Source organism: Myodes glareolus, chromosome X, assembly GCF_982192425.1.
Source record: "Myodes glareolus chromosome X, mMyoGla1.1, whole genome shotgun sequence".
Classification (NCBI taxonomy): domain Eukaryota; kingdom Metazoa; phylum Chordata; class Mammalia; order Rodentia; family Cricetidae; genus Myodes; species Myodes glareolus.
The window spans coordinates 40315654-40330693 of NC_142053.1; the positions used below are offsets into that span (position 1 = coordinate 40315654).

The 15040-nt window shown below is 37.5% G+C and overlaps 1 protein-coding gene across 6 annotated transcripts in view; it reads left to right on the top strand.

Annotated features, from left to right (window-relative positions):
* The window catches only part of Pls3 (plastin 3), a 95755-nt gene that overhangs the window by 50599 nt on the left and 30116 nt on the right, over positions 1–15040 (top strand). For all 6 annotated transcript variants that reach the window (XM_048439226.3, XM_048439227.3, XM_048439225.3 and 3 more), the window contains one exon: positions 660–740. In XM_048439226.3, the coding sequence (XP_048295183.1) occupies positions 668–740 (73 nt within the window). In that variant the 5' untranslated portion in view covers positions 660–667. The remainder of the gene's footprint in view (positions 1–659; positions 741–15040) is intronic.

A 15040-nucleotide genomic window follows, 5' to 3' on the forward strand; every position in this document is an offset into this window, starting at 1 on the left:
AAGAAGAGTGATTGATAGATATCAGTATACTGTTTAAAATTAGTGACTTATTTTATAGAAATTGCTAGCCAAGTGATTTTTGGCCTTCACTTTGGCACAAAAAAACAAGATTCTGTTATATGTCACTTTCTTGTTGTACTTTTCTTATACTCATCTAATGTAGCTGAAGATTTTACCTTAGGAGGACAAAGTTACCATCAAGTGATACTTCATGAGTTCAACTCCTAGGATCCACATGTTGGAGAGAGAATCTGTACCAGCTATTTTCTGACTTCTACATGTCCACTGTAATATGTGTGCACCCAAACACATGTATGGCTGTGCACGCATATGTGTGCATGGCCCCACACACAAACACATGCGTGCGCGCACGCGCACACACACACACACACACACACACACACACACACACACACACACAATGAATAAATGTAACTTAAAGGGATAGATTCAGACATTTTTCCGGTATAGCTTTTGATAAATGATGATTCGTCACCTGTTTATTTTCTTTATTTTAGGCATAGCTATATGATTACCTATTCAAATTGTTTTAGTAGTCTGCAAGTCTACTTAGTGTGTTTGTAGTTTAGCAAGAATGCTGATGTTATATATTCCCAAACGTTTTTGAAGACTGAACTAAACTATTTGCTTTTCTGTAGATCTTTACATGGATGAGATGGCAACCACTCAGATTTCCAAAGATGAGCTTGATGAACTCAAAGAGGCCTTTGCAAAAGTTGGTGAGTGTATTTTATACTATAACCACAGGAAAGGTACTTTTATTTGACCTTATTGTTATATCTTGAGAAATTGTCATGAATCAGCCTTAGCCTGAATGACATAGTGAGACTGACTTCAAAACTAAGATGGACAAAGATTTCGAAGTTAGAGTGAAAGTTGTATGATTTCGGGCAGGCATTGCCCAAAGGTTAATGATACTTACCCGATTCAGTCCTGGAAACCCACATGGTGGAAGGAAGATCTAATTCCTTCAAGTTGTCCTCTGAACCCCCCCTTCCCACACACACAGAGAAAGGAAGAAAGAAATGCCATAAATTTTATTAGTATTTCTATATGAGCACTGCATTTGTATCATTTCCAGTGTCCCTTCTTTCCACTCCAACTCCCCCTCAAATTCGTAACCTTATCTTCTCTATTATTTTGTATATATAAATTTTTAGTTTTTAAAATATTTTAATTATATCTACTATTTAATATGGACAAGTTTCTTTTTCTTTTCCTTTTTTTTCTTTTTTTTTTTTTGCTCAGGGCCCTAGTCATTAAATTGGGGTTGCTATATCATTTGAAATTTTGTATTTTGAATATCATGTTGTTGGGTTTTTTTGAGGGGGATGGGTTGAGACAGGGCAGTCCTGTAACTCATTCTGTAGACTAGGCTAGCCTTGGACTCACAGAAATCCACCTGGCTTTGCCTCCCTTGTGCTGAGACTAAAGGCGCACACCACAACATCCATCTGGACTATCCTGTTTTTCTGAGATGAGTGTTTGGAGTGAACATTGGAGCATTAAATGGAATTCACCGTTCCTGTGGTATTTATTGGTTGAGAAAGGAGTCTCATTCTGTATCCTGCCTAGGCTAGTCAGCCTTGAACTCACTGTGTAAACTACCCATCTTTCTAACAATAAATACAAATATAGCATCAGGCAAAGAGGCAAAGGCCTAGTTTTCATATGGAACACGGTACTGAACCCCCTCATGCCTGGAAAGTAAGTGCTCTATCACTGAGCTACATCCATAGCCATTGATATTTTGAGACAATTTCACTGAGCTGTTCAGGCTGATCCAAACTTGTAATCCTCCCACCTCCCCAAGGAGTTGGGATTCTAGGCATGTGCCAACATGCATGACTTGTTTTCCTTTTTGTATGTTTGTTTGTATACATACTAGACAAGTGATAAAGGAGCAAGTGGTTAAAAGATAAAGTGAGATGGAATAAAAGCTAACTACATGTAGACTCACAGGAGCCAGTGTGTGCTTAGGCATGGATTATCAAACTGTGGGTCATCACCCCTTTGGCTATTGTCCATCTTCAAAACTATTTACACTACATTTCATACTAGAAGCAAAATTACAGTTATGAAGTAGCAACAGAAATAATTTTATGATTGGGAGCCACCACAACCCGAGGACCTGTATTAAAGGGCCGCAGCATTTAGAAAGGTTGATAACCACTGGCTTAAGGTAAGCAATGTCTTTTTAGCATTGCCTAAACTAAAAGCAGTGAAGCTAGAACATAATGGTTTATTACTTAAATCAGATTTACTCTTAAACATATGCTTAAAAATCCCACTTACATAAAAGGAAAAAGGGGATCTATGTTTCCTATTGATTGATTCATTTATTCTCTCTCTCTCTTTCTTTTGAGACATAGTTTCTTCTAGCCCAGGTTAGTCTCAAAATTCACTCCAAATAGCCCATGATGACTTCAAACTCTGAATCTCCTTCCTCTGCTTCCCTAGGGTTGGGATTACAAACATTGCCAACACACCAAGCTTAATGTGGTGCTGGGGATTGAACTCAGGCCTTTGTGTGTGCTAGGCAAAATCTGTACTAACCGAACTACATCCTTGATACATGATCCACATTTTCTATAAAAGCATATATATTAATAGAAACAGTATACCTTGGAGAGCACAACAACACCCACCTAGAATGGCTATTCATATCTTATCCTATGCCTAAGTAGAAAAGGTTAAATTGTTCTGATTCTTAATTTTATTTGACAAAACAATAAATTAAGTTGCTATAGTTATGACTTGAGAAGAATGGAAGCACATAGTCAGATATTTAATTGATGAAAATTAGCAAATGAGTTCTTGGTCATAACAGGTGGGGTTATTTTGTTGTTAAGTTTTTCTCTTTTGTCAATATTCGTTAGGGTTGTTCTTATCATAAATGCTTTAGGAATGTATTTCCTTGACCATTGTTTTTTGCTTACATTTACTTTTTGGTATTAGCAGCAGCATAGTTTGTTTATGAATAGAGCATTAGAGTAGGGCCCATGACTTATTAATGTTGCATTGCTTAATCACTTTGCCTAGCCTCCTGAAAGAAATGCTTGCTGTTGAATGACATTGACTTCATGTGTGGCCTCATAGAAATATTTATGTTCACTGTTTGTTTTACATTAGCATTAATTCAAATGTGAGTCACTTGATGGGACTTGGAGAAGTTTTTATGAGTTAAGCAGCTTAACTACTCTGTTAAGACAAAGTAATAGTTGACCTGTTATTGCCATTGTGGAAACAAGGTTAAAGTTTATCTAGTAAGTGCAGGATCACTTAGAGCAGTGTTTCTCAACCTTTCTAATGCTATGGCCCTTTTTTAATACAGTTCCTCATGTTGTAGTGACTCCAACCATAAATTATTTTCATTGCTACTTCATAACTGTATTTTTGCTACTGTTATGAATCTCAATGTAAATAACTGTATTTTCCTATGATCCTAAGCAACCCTTGTTGAGCTGCTGAATTAGAGGTTTGAGTGCAAAACGTCCAGAACAACAACAACCTACCACTTTGGAACTCTTAAATTTGCGTAGGCAGGAGGTGGAACTATGAATCCCATACCAGACACATGTTTCAATATACCCCATTTTACTAACATACAAGCTGCTAGCTAAAACTCATGAGGCCAATATTTTAGCCTGTTCTGAGTTGTATTCTCCATCTGAATATCTAACGCAACGTTGCATACATGTTAGGTTCCCTTTAAATATTTAATTACTTGAATCTCAAGGAACCATAAGCAGTCTTTTGATGTACTGGGGTTTTAACAATATCTGTTGTAAATACAAAGGGTCATTGTTGTGAAAAATTTATTATGAAAGTTATTTTTGGCGCACGCGTGTGTGTGTGCATGTATGTATCTGTCTGTCTGTCTGCCTGCCTGCCTGTCTTTTGGAGGTAAGTATATGTGTGGTAAATGCTTGTGTAGAGGTTTACCTTTCAGGAACTCCTTCAAACATTAACAGTTGAATTGTTTGATTTTCCTTCAAACCTCTTTGTAGTTTTTAGGTGGTGTTAGTTTCAGAGCCCTAAGGCAACTGTCAAAGGTGTTGTGAAACTTATTTTCTCAATTTTTTTCATTTGAAGATCACTTATTTGTTTGAAAAGTCTCTAGAACTTATTTTCCTGGCCAGGATAATTGTTTCCTACTTTGTGTAGTAGGGGAGAGCAGAGAAGACTGCTTTGTATCACTTCAATTGTGACAAAATATGGAAATCATTTTCTTCATCTATTAACAATAATAGCCTTGATTATCTGCTTAGAAATTCAGCAAAATCATAGTGTGCAGAGAAAATCTCTGTAATTATGACTAATCACAGGTTTTGTGCAATCAATTAATAGTGCTTTGAAACTCTCTTTACTAGCAATAAATTGAGTATTAGGTTTTAAAATTCTTTCTCTCGCTTTTTGCACCTGCTTACTGTTAAGTTCTAATCGTATGTAATTATTTTAATTATCTTAACTATTGTCTCAGTATTTCCCTCTGGGTTAGTGGAAACCGTAGTGTCCCCTCCCCCTCTACATAACAAATGTTTCTGTTTCCATTTAAATGCTGCCCTCCTGCGTGATTTCTTTTCTAAAGAGAATAAATCTTATCATGGTGGTGCCTGCCTGTAATTCTTGCCTTTGTGCGCTATACCTCTTGTACTAGGGTGTTTGAAGCAGGATAATCTCAATAGTACCAGGCTAGCCAAGACTGGATAGCAAAACCCACTTCTAAAATATATTTTCAGGCCTGGTGTGGTGGCAAACACCTAATCCCACTACTTGGGCTTCTAGGCCAGAATGGTCTAAATAGACAGTTCCAGATCAGCCAGGACTACATAGTAAGACCCCGTCTCAAGAAACATAACACTAATACATATATATTTTCATTCACTTACCAAGTGAATGAATATTAACCAGATGAGAGAACATGTCTTTCATATTCTAAGACTTTAATTTTAGATTATTTACCTCCAACAATGAATCTTAGGTAATTCAAATCCTCAGTTTGGCTTTAGACTTGCAACAACTTTCTTTAAAATAGGACTTTTGAGGGCTGGAGAGGTGACTCACTGGTTATAACTAATTGCTGCTCTTGCAGAAGACCTAGGTTCAATTCCCAGCACCCACAAATGGGACTCACAACCTCTTATAACTCCAGCTTCAGCGGATCAGACACCCTCATAGGAACTCTGGGCAGCTGCAATCACATATGTATATACCACCCACATATACATAATTAAAAATAAATCTATTAAAAATAATAAAATATGACTTTTTTTTCCTTCTTCCCCAAAGCATGCTATAGTGTACTTTTATAAACATGAAAGTCAGGATCTTTGAAACACAAGACTACTTGGGATGCTTGAGTGACTGGGAATAGTGTGCTGCATTCCTTTGAGGTTGCCCACCAAATGAAGTCAAGACATTTTGGTTGTGGTGATTTAGTTGTACCAGATTTCTCGCAGCCCAGAAAGTTGAATTGTTTCCAATTACTTGATATCCTCTAGAATATAAAAACCGCATCACAGTGCCACAAAACGTGGCTGTCGGTTTAGTCCAGTTTACTTTCAGTTTTGGATAAAACTACACCACTGCACATTTGCTTAATTATACCTTAGAACATAAAAATACAAAAACTACGAGGCTAGTTTTGCTGCTTCGTGGTGGAGTGGTTGCTTAATATGTAGAAGACTTTGGGTAATCATGTGTGTGTGCATATGCATGTGCATGTCTGTGCACATATTTATATGTATATGTACACATGTATATACACACACTTCTAGACCCACGGGAAGAAAAATGTATGAGTGAACAAACAAATAAATAAAACTGGTCATAGTGGTACAAACCTATAATCCCAAAATTTGAAAGTAGGGACAAGAAGAAGGGGAAATCAAGAATTGCCTTAGCTACTTGACAAGTAGAAGACCAACATGTGTTACCTGAGACTCTACCTCACAAGATTAAGTGACAACTTTCCACTCTGTAAGTTTGGGGGTAATCTGAAGAACAAGCCTGACAAATGTAAAGTTGTACAAGTACCTGTGTGAGAGTGTAAACAGTACTGCACACATATGAGAACATGTCTATTTGAGCATGTGTATATAAATATTTTTAGAGGGGAAGAGTGGCAGCAGGTGGAAAACTATAGCCAAACTGCTAGAAATATGCAAAAAAAAGATTAAATATTTCTGACTGCCCAGCCTAGGTCTTCTAGACTCGTCCAGTCTTCAAGTGCTTTGGGAATCCACTATTGAGTACTGTTTTGTGTGTTTTCCCTGCATGTATGTCTAAGCACCACATGTGTGCCTGGTACCCTTGGAGATCAGAAGAGGGTGTCAGCAGAAATTATGATTGCAAGTCACCAGGTTGTTACTGGGAACTTGTTACTGGGAACTGAACCTGAGTCCTCTGCAAGAGCAGCAAGTATTCTTAACCACTGAACCATCTCTCCAGCCCCTGGTTAAGTTTTTAAAGCAACGTTTTTGTGGAAATCCATTATTACACATTTAAATTCTTTTTTGTTGTTGTTTTGTTGTTGTTTCTGCTTTTATGAGACAGGGTTTCTCTGTGTTTCTCTGGGTGTCCTGGAACTTGCCTTGTAGACCAGGTTAGCCTCAAACTCACAGAAATCCGACTGCCTCTGCCTCTCTGAGTCAGATTTAAAATTTTATCATTAATTTTCTAATTGAAAATATATTTAAAATACATTTATTAAGCTAAATTGAACTTTTTAACCCTAGCCTTTCCAAAAAAAGTGAGTCTGTACTTGATTGATTTTCTTCTTTAAATTGTAATGAGCACTATCCACAGTGGTTTAGTGTAAATTCCAAGTATGTATTGCATATGAGGGCATATAGTTGTAAACTTTTTGTAAGAAAATCACCAAATTTAGATGAACTCAAAGAACATTAGAGCAACACACAGACACACACACACACACACACACACACACACACACACACTAAGGGTGAAAGGAAGTCCTCGTCTTTCTTACTGTTAGATTTATAAGGCAAAGTAGCACCCCAAAAGATGCTTTTGAAGTGATGGATTATAGTGCCAACCCCCTAGACAAGGGCAGTGTAAAACAGCAGCTAAAATCAAAACCACTTGAATTCTGGCTCAGCTTTCTCCAGACAAGGACTTAAAATAGCTTAAATAACAGGATGCAAGGGGAGGGAAAACATTTCCTTTTAAGGTTATGCATTCTTCGTGTGATTCAACTTCTGCAGGAACATGGCTGCATAATAAGTTTATTTACTTTGAGGTTAACTTGGGGGAGGGTGTTGAAGGAGGTAACTGGCATTTAAACTAATACTTGGTAAAAGAGAATAATATGATTTCCTTTAAAACAAAATGCAGATGTGACTCCACGTGTGTCATCTGAGAAAGACAGAGAGAGAGAGAGAGAGAGAGAGAGAGAGAGAGAGAGGGAGGGAGGGAGAGACAGAGAGTGAATTCCTTGTAACCAACATTTGGTTCGTTTCTGATGAATTCAGCAACCAGTCTGTTGCCATCTTGAGTGCCTCCTAGTGATTTCTTTTTTAAGTAGAATGTTTTTCTGTGCTTGTTTTTTAAATACACTTGGTATATTAGTGAAATGTTAGCTCTTTACCTTGTGCAAGCACTTGCTTGATAGTTAGGTGGCATTTCTTTTTTTCCCGTGGCTTGTTAGTCTACCCATACTGATCATATTTCCAGAATGAAAATGCTCACTGTAGTGTTGTGAGTGTTGTACATACATAAGCTGTATGTAAACCATTTATGATTTTAATCAGTCAGTTGAAGTGTGATGGCAGAAGAGATGAGTCTTCCGAATGTTAAGCCTCTTCTGCATCGTGCCAATGTATAGAAGCAGTGAATGAGCTAGAAATGTCGTCCAGAATGTTGGCAGCTTTAATGAGAAAATAAAAAGCTACCTTTGTGTCTGGTGTTTTTGATTTTAGTTTCAAGTTAAAACTGCTTTTGATCTGGGTCTGTTTCTCACATGCACACATTATTAAAATCTTATGGTTTATATCAAAACTCATAATGGGAAAAGTTCACCATCAAACATGGTCTTGAGCTTTTGGTGAATGCTGTTTCTGACAAGAAGTACTATTTAGCATGTACTCCCTCGTTTTCTGGCACTTCAGATCACTGTCACTGCTGAAGGATGTGTTTTTGTTTCTGCTTTTTCTTTTTAAACTGGAGACTGAAAATAAAATCAGCATAAAATGCTTTGAAAATAATTACACACTATGTTGTGTCTTCCAAGGACTTTACCAGCTGGGAGGTTTTGTAAAATTAATTACTAGCTGCTGCCATTTTCAGACTAGCTCTGCTTTTTTCCCCTCCCTTTTGATCTAAGGATAGCTCTGCCTTCTTAATGACACTGAAATTATTCTCTTCCAATGTAGAACTTCCATGTCCTAGTGAAGGATCAATGTGATTTGCTAATGCTAACACTAAAATACCATAGTGTAAATAGGATTAACATCAACTGAGGTAGCCAAGTAGAATTTATGAAAGAAAGATGATATGCATTCTAATCTCGGGAGAAGTAAAGGATAAACTTCCTCAGGAATTCCAAAGCTTTACAAAAATTTGAAAGCCATTGGTTTAAGTGAAATCCATGGCTATTTTCTGATTCTTTTCTTCTCTCATTTGGTTCCAGGCTAGTGTCTGTGACAGATTAGCATAAATTGACTTGTAATGTGTCTTGCTATGTTTCCCAGACTGATCTTGAACTCCTGACTTAAGTGACACCTCTGTATGACCAGTCAGGTGAGTAGCCAGGATTATAGGCAGCCACAAAGTCCCCTAGCTCAGTGATACTTCTTGACAAAAGGCAAAGCCGAATTCTGCATTGGAAAAGAGACCCTGATAGTAGTCTGTGCTCTCTGCACTTAGGTCCCGTTTGATGATTGTGGTCACTTAGCAAACCAAATTACAGATCTGACTTTGCCTGGTGGGGACAGGATTAGAACAAAGGGAGAGAGATTAAATGTTATTTAAGAGATATTTCTGTCTAGGTTTGGTTTCCTGATGAACTGGCATTCCATCTTTTTTGGTGCTATTTCTGTATTTTTGGTCTTTGCTGCTTAGTTTTGTTTTGAAATCACTCATCTAGGATTAGAGCATTTTTTTTCTGGTTAATGTCTGAGAATTAGTTTCTTTAGGCAGAATTCTTCCTGTTGCTGGCTATATGCAAGGGACTGTGGTATGCAAAATGCTTAGAAAGATAAGGAGATTAATGCTAAAAAAAAAACTTGTCAAGAAGTGTGAAACCTAATAAGGAGAATTGCCATAAAATGGCAAATTTTTGTTCCCCCAACCCCCCTTTTAAATTTTCCTCTCCTTTGCTAAAATTGTCTGTTATTCCTACCCAACTCTGAAATGGAGTTTCCATGTGTGGTTATTTTGTGGTTATATTTGGAGGTGGCTACTTCCCGGCGTCTTTTAATCACATCGCTGACCTGTGTTCTAATTAATGCTCAAGAGATGTTATTGCAGAAGGAGTTTACACAGACAGTGGTTCGCTGTGCTATCCAGATGTTATTACAGATGGAGTTTACGCAAACAGCGGTTCTCTGTGCTATTCAAATATCCATTTCCACCTAATAAAAGAAAAGCCAGACAGACTTTCAGGATAACTTCACGATGCTATGAATCCATATAATGGTTTCGACATTTATCTTTAAGTCTGTCAGTCTTCTGCTTTTATGATACCAAAAGAACACTTCTGGAGTAGCTGGTGGTGTATGCCAACTCTAAACTGGTATCAAGAATGAAAGTTTAAGGGTTTGGGGACTTAGCTCAGTGGTGGAGGGCTTGTCTAGCTAGCCCAAGGCACTGGGTTCAGTCCTCACCTTGGGGGGAGGGAAACAGAAAACAAGAATAAAAGGTTAAATTGTGTTCTGATTAATGCTCTTTCACAAGTCAGAGAAAAGAAAAATACATTTCAAAATATTTTCCTTTCAAACACTGAAGAGGCCAGAGTTTTCTTAGTTAAAGGGAGCAAGTTCTTTCTTTCTCCAAAAGTATTGGAAAAATGACTTGGGCTGATTCCCAAGAATCCCACACCCATGTACTCCGTGTCCTCTGGCCTTTACCTAAGTACCTCCCTCCTTTCCTTAATGCCTGTACTTAAATCTCCTGAAAATCTCTAGCCAGCAAGATGGCTCAGCAGGTAAAAGCATTTGCCGCCAAGCCTAATAAATAAATAACCTGAGTTCAACTCACATAACACTCATTGAGGAAGGATAGAGCTGATTCCTACAAGTTGTTCTATGACTGAGGGCACACATGAGTATACACACACACACACACACACACACACACACTAAAAATGTAATTAAAAATTAAAAAATATGGAGAATGATTGAGGAAGTTACCTGACATTGACCTCTCACCTCCACATGCATATGTACCAGTCCATATATGTGTACACATACAGAAAATAAAAGGCAGTGACAAACACTATGTTATTAAAAGTACGTTAAAATCTCTTTTTAAGAAATTCTCAAGGCTGGGCAGTGGTGGCGCACACCCTTAATCCCAGACAGAGGTAGGAGGATCTCTGTGAGTTCAAGGCCAGCCCGATATACAGTATAAGTTCCAGGACAGCCCAGGTTACACAGAGAAACCTGTCTGGAAAAAGCAAGATAGATAGATAGATAGATAGATAGATAGATAGATAGATAGATAATTAGATAGGTAGGTAGATAGATAGATAGATAGATAAAATGAAATTCCAACTTTATGTAATATATATGAGAAGAATAAAAAATAATAAATTTTAAAAATAGATATTCCAATTTTAACCAAGCGGTGATGGCCTACGCCTTTAATCCTGGCACTGGTGAAGGATCTCTGTGAGTTTGAGGCCAGACTTGTCTATAGATTGAGTTCCAGGACAGTCAGGGCTTTTACACAGAGAAACCCTGTCTCAAAAAAATGTGAAGAAAAGAAAGAAATTCCAACTTTGTCTCACAATATATAAATAAGTGAATGAGATATAAGTAAGTGAATGAGTAGATAGCTTGGTATGGTGACATACTACTATAACCCCTATAATCCCTGCATTCAGGAGGCCGAAGACTCATGAATTCAAGGTCATCTTGGACTGTGTTCACAGATCTCATCTTCAAACACACACACACACACACACACACACACACACACACACACACACACACGAACCAGAAATATAGCTCAGTGACAAAGCGCTTGCCCGGTATGTGCAAGGTGCTGGGTTCCATCTCCAGCACTGAAAAGAGAAAACAATTCATAAAACGGAAAGAAAAGGACCAATATTTGAATGTAAAGTTTTAAATGAAAGAGTTAAGAAAAAGAGAGGCACTTGTGAGAAAGTAAGACACACCCAAGAATATGGGTGTGGATTTCTCAAGGAAGAGTCGCCAAGGTAAGAATATTGTATTTAGGTCATGAGAAGTAGTAGGTAGTATATAGTTGGCATCTATGTCTGTATTTAGTAAGCATTATTTTTCTACTTCTGGCTTCAGAAATTTGTTCTCAGTCAGCATGATGAATTCCCATGTATTCTAATCTGGAGTATGACTTATACAAATGCTATCTGAAATACTGAATAAAACACAGGCAAACACTAAAACCTGAGGAGATGATACTCAAATTAGTGGCCAAGTTCCAGTCAGATCCTATATTATATAATTATTATATTAAATTATTGCCCTTCAACTATGCAATGTACTTTTCACTATGTCTAATGGAGTCCATAGTACTGAGCTCCATATTAACTTTATCAAGGAAGTAGAATCAGATGAATATATGCTCAAGAGCAGACACATCTAAATCCAATATATTCTTATACCTCAGTTACACAAATTCTTCCACAGTCCCATTCAAATTGCTTTGTTTTCTTTAGAAACTGTACATGTTTCTGGTTTCATTTCTGTATATAAGTAGTTCATATGTATAAGCAAAGAGTTAGTTCAGTGCTTGACACTTTTAAATTCAACACAAAGTACGTGAGAATTGGCCATAAAGAAATTATTTTACCAAGTGTGGGTATTATTTCAGGGAGGAGAGAACCACCCAAAAGGAGAAGGGGAATTAATTAGAACAAAGTATAATGAATATTGTACATGCAAGTACCATAAAGAAGCCTACTAGTTTGTATGTTGAATTTTTAAAAATTATAAAGTTTTTAGCAAGAGAAAACAAAAACAAAAATTGTTTTACCTTGGAAGAAATATAAATGATTGCACAAATGTTGAGTGCTTTAAAAATACAGATATTTTTGCTGGTAGATTTTTTTTGAGGTACGGATTTATACAGCCCAGGCTGGTCTCAAACTCCCTGTGTAGCCTAGGGTGATCTTGAATTTCTGATCCTCCTGAGTGCTGAAATTACAGGCATGCACCACAATGCCCAGGTTTATAGAATGGCAAGAACTAGACCCAGGACTTCATGCATGGTAGGCAAATACTCTACAAATTACTCTACATCCCCAGCCATCCAATAGATTTCTAAATGCTTTTTGGACCATTGTGAAGGCCTGTGATATCAACTCCATTGGAGTACTGTGTGCAGAAAGTGGATCACAAGTTCAGAGACTACTTGGGCTATGGTATAAGTTCAAAGCTGGTCTTGGTTACTGAGATTCTGTCTCAGAACAGACAAGCGAAAAGGTGACATTGGGTATGTCAATAACTCAATGAAGGAAGTGCTTATGTAGCAAGCAATATGTCCCCAAATTCACTCCTCATTACCATATACACAAACTAAGGTTAATACAGTTAAATAAGGGCCAGTGAAATGGCTCGTCAGGTATAGGCACTTGCTGCCAAGCCTGAATTTAATTCCTAGAACCCCACATAGTGCTAAGAGAGATGCTGCTCCCTCAAGTTATCCTGACCTCTGCCATGGTATGCATGACCACATACACATAAACACAGAGAAAATAGTCTTTCAAGTGTAAAAATAAGTAAAAAAACTTGTAATCAGTATTTAAAAGCATTTAATACTAGAACTTGGGATCTAGTTGTAGAGCTCGTACTTGGCATGCATGAAGTCTTGGATCAATTTTTACCAATGCAAAAATCAATAGAAATGTAAAGATATACTGTATTACAACTAAACAGAATTTCAAGAGGTTTTGGACTAAGTGTGCTGCTATTGATAGCGGCGAAGTTCTTGCCTAGCATGTAGCCCTGGTTTAGGACCCAGTTACCAACCAAAAAGACAAAATTACTCATCAGCCTTCAAATGATTGGTGAAGTGTCTCAGATAAGATAGTTAATGTTTTTTTTTTTTTTTTGTAAGTGGTGGTGGCGTATACCTATAAGCACAGCACTTGGGGAGTCAGAGGAAGGAGAATCACTATACTACAAGACTAGCCAAAACTATAACTATAATCCTAACTCAAACACAAAACTAAAGTGCAGACATAAAATAGTTAATATTTTAGTTAGTATGTACTGCAATCTAGAAGAATGTGTATAACCCACCGAATGACCCTCCCTGTTTTATCTTTGTTTGCTTTGCTGGAGGCATGCTAAATCTCCCAGAGCACACCACATGCACGTCTGCATTACACACTGTGGTGGCTCTTTCTCCTACTTGAAATCTCTTAACTCCAGATGTCTGCCTTTGCCTCATACAAGTCTGTATTCAAATAGAACCTCAGCACAAAGGCCTTCCTTAACCATTCTGTCTAAACAGCAGCCCCCACAATATCATTATAACCCAGAGTCACTCAACTTCAGTGCTGTTTACGTTTTGAGCTGCAGAATTCTGTGTTGCTTAGTGGAGCAAGGGTGTCCTATGTGCTGTAGATTTCATGGCATCCTTAGACTTTACTCACTGGATACCAGGTGCCTCTTCTTCAACCTGAGCTGGGTGTTGGGGTACATGACTGTAATCCCAGCTCGTACAAGACTGAGACAGAACGATAGATCACTACTGCAAATTCTAGTCTAGCCAGGACACCATTGTAAGATCCTGTCTCACAAGCAATGCAAAATTGGAAAGATATTTCTGAATTTCTCAGCTACAGTCAGGAGAATACTTGCTAGTCTAATCCTCTTGTCTGCTTCTAATTTTCTTTATCTAAGTAATATTTGCACTGTTATATTGTTCTGTGTCTTACAGTCACACTTGCTGCTCTATGTATGCAGTCTGGTTAGATTGTGAGATCCAAAAGTGCAAGACATTCTGTGGCATCTTTGGTTCCAAGAACGATACTTGGCATGGCCTTTGTTATCCTTGTTGTTTTTGAGACAGGGCTGTAGCCCTGGCTGTCCTTGAACCCACTATGTAGACCAGGCTGGCCCTGAACTCACAGAAATCTGTCTGCCTCTGCCTCCAGAGTGCTGGGAATAAAAGTGTGCACCACTTCACCGTGCCTTGGCAGAATTTTTAAGTAAATTCCCTGGTCATGAAGCAATTCCATAAATAGTGGCATGGCATGGTCATCTTGGGCTATTTGCAGATTGTTTCTTTCTTTAGATTTCAATTTACCTATTTGCTATTTCTGGTGAAAGTAAAAAGTTATTCACACATATGCATACATACAGGCATACACATGGCATCTTTTTCAAAAAGCCAGCTTGTAATCATTTGTTGATGGTTTTGCATTCATTTTTTCATGGTTTTGAATAAGCATGATTCTTTTATCAGTGTTTTGCATATCCTATTAAAACTGCAATGGCCGCAAAATAAAAATGACATTTATAGAGCCATTTTAAACATCTGCTTTACTTAGTACTGAATTTATTCTGTGAACTCTCTATTGTCTTAGATTAACATTTGTTTACATGAACTAAACAAACTTGACTCTGAAAGCAGTTGCTTCACATCAGATGTGCTTTGAGACAGAATCACTGCTATGCCATAAAACCTCTTTTGCAAAAAGAAAAAAAAATGAGAAACTCCTGTGTAGGTACAGTAGAAATTATGCTATGCCATGACAAAATTTTGTTGGTATATAAGTTATTGTTTTTAAGACTCCTCTTGGTTCTGTGATTTAATAATAGCTTTATTAACCAGAAACTATATT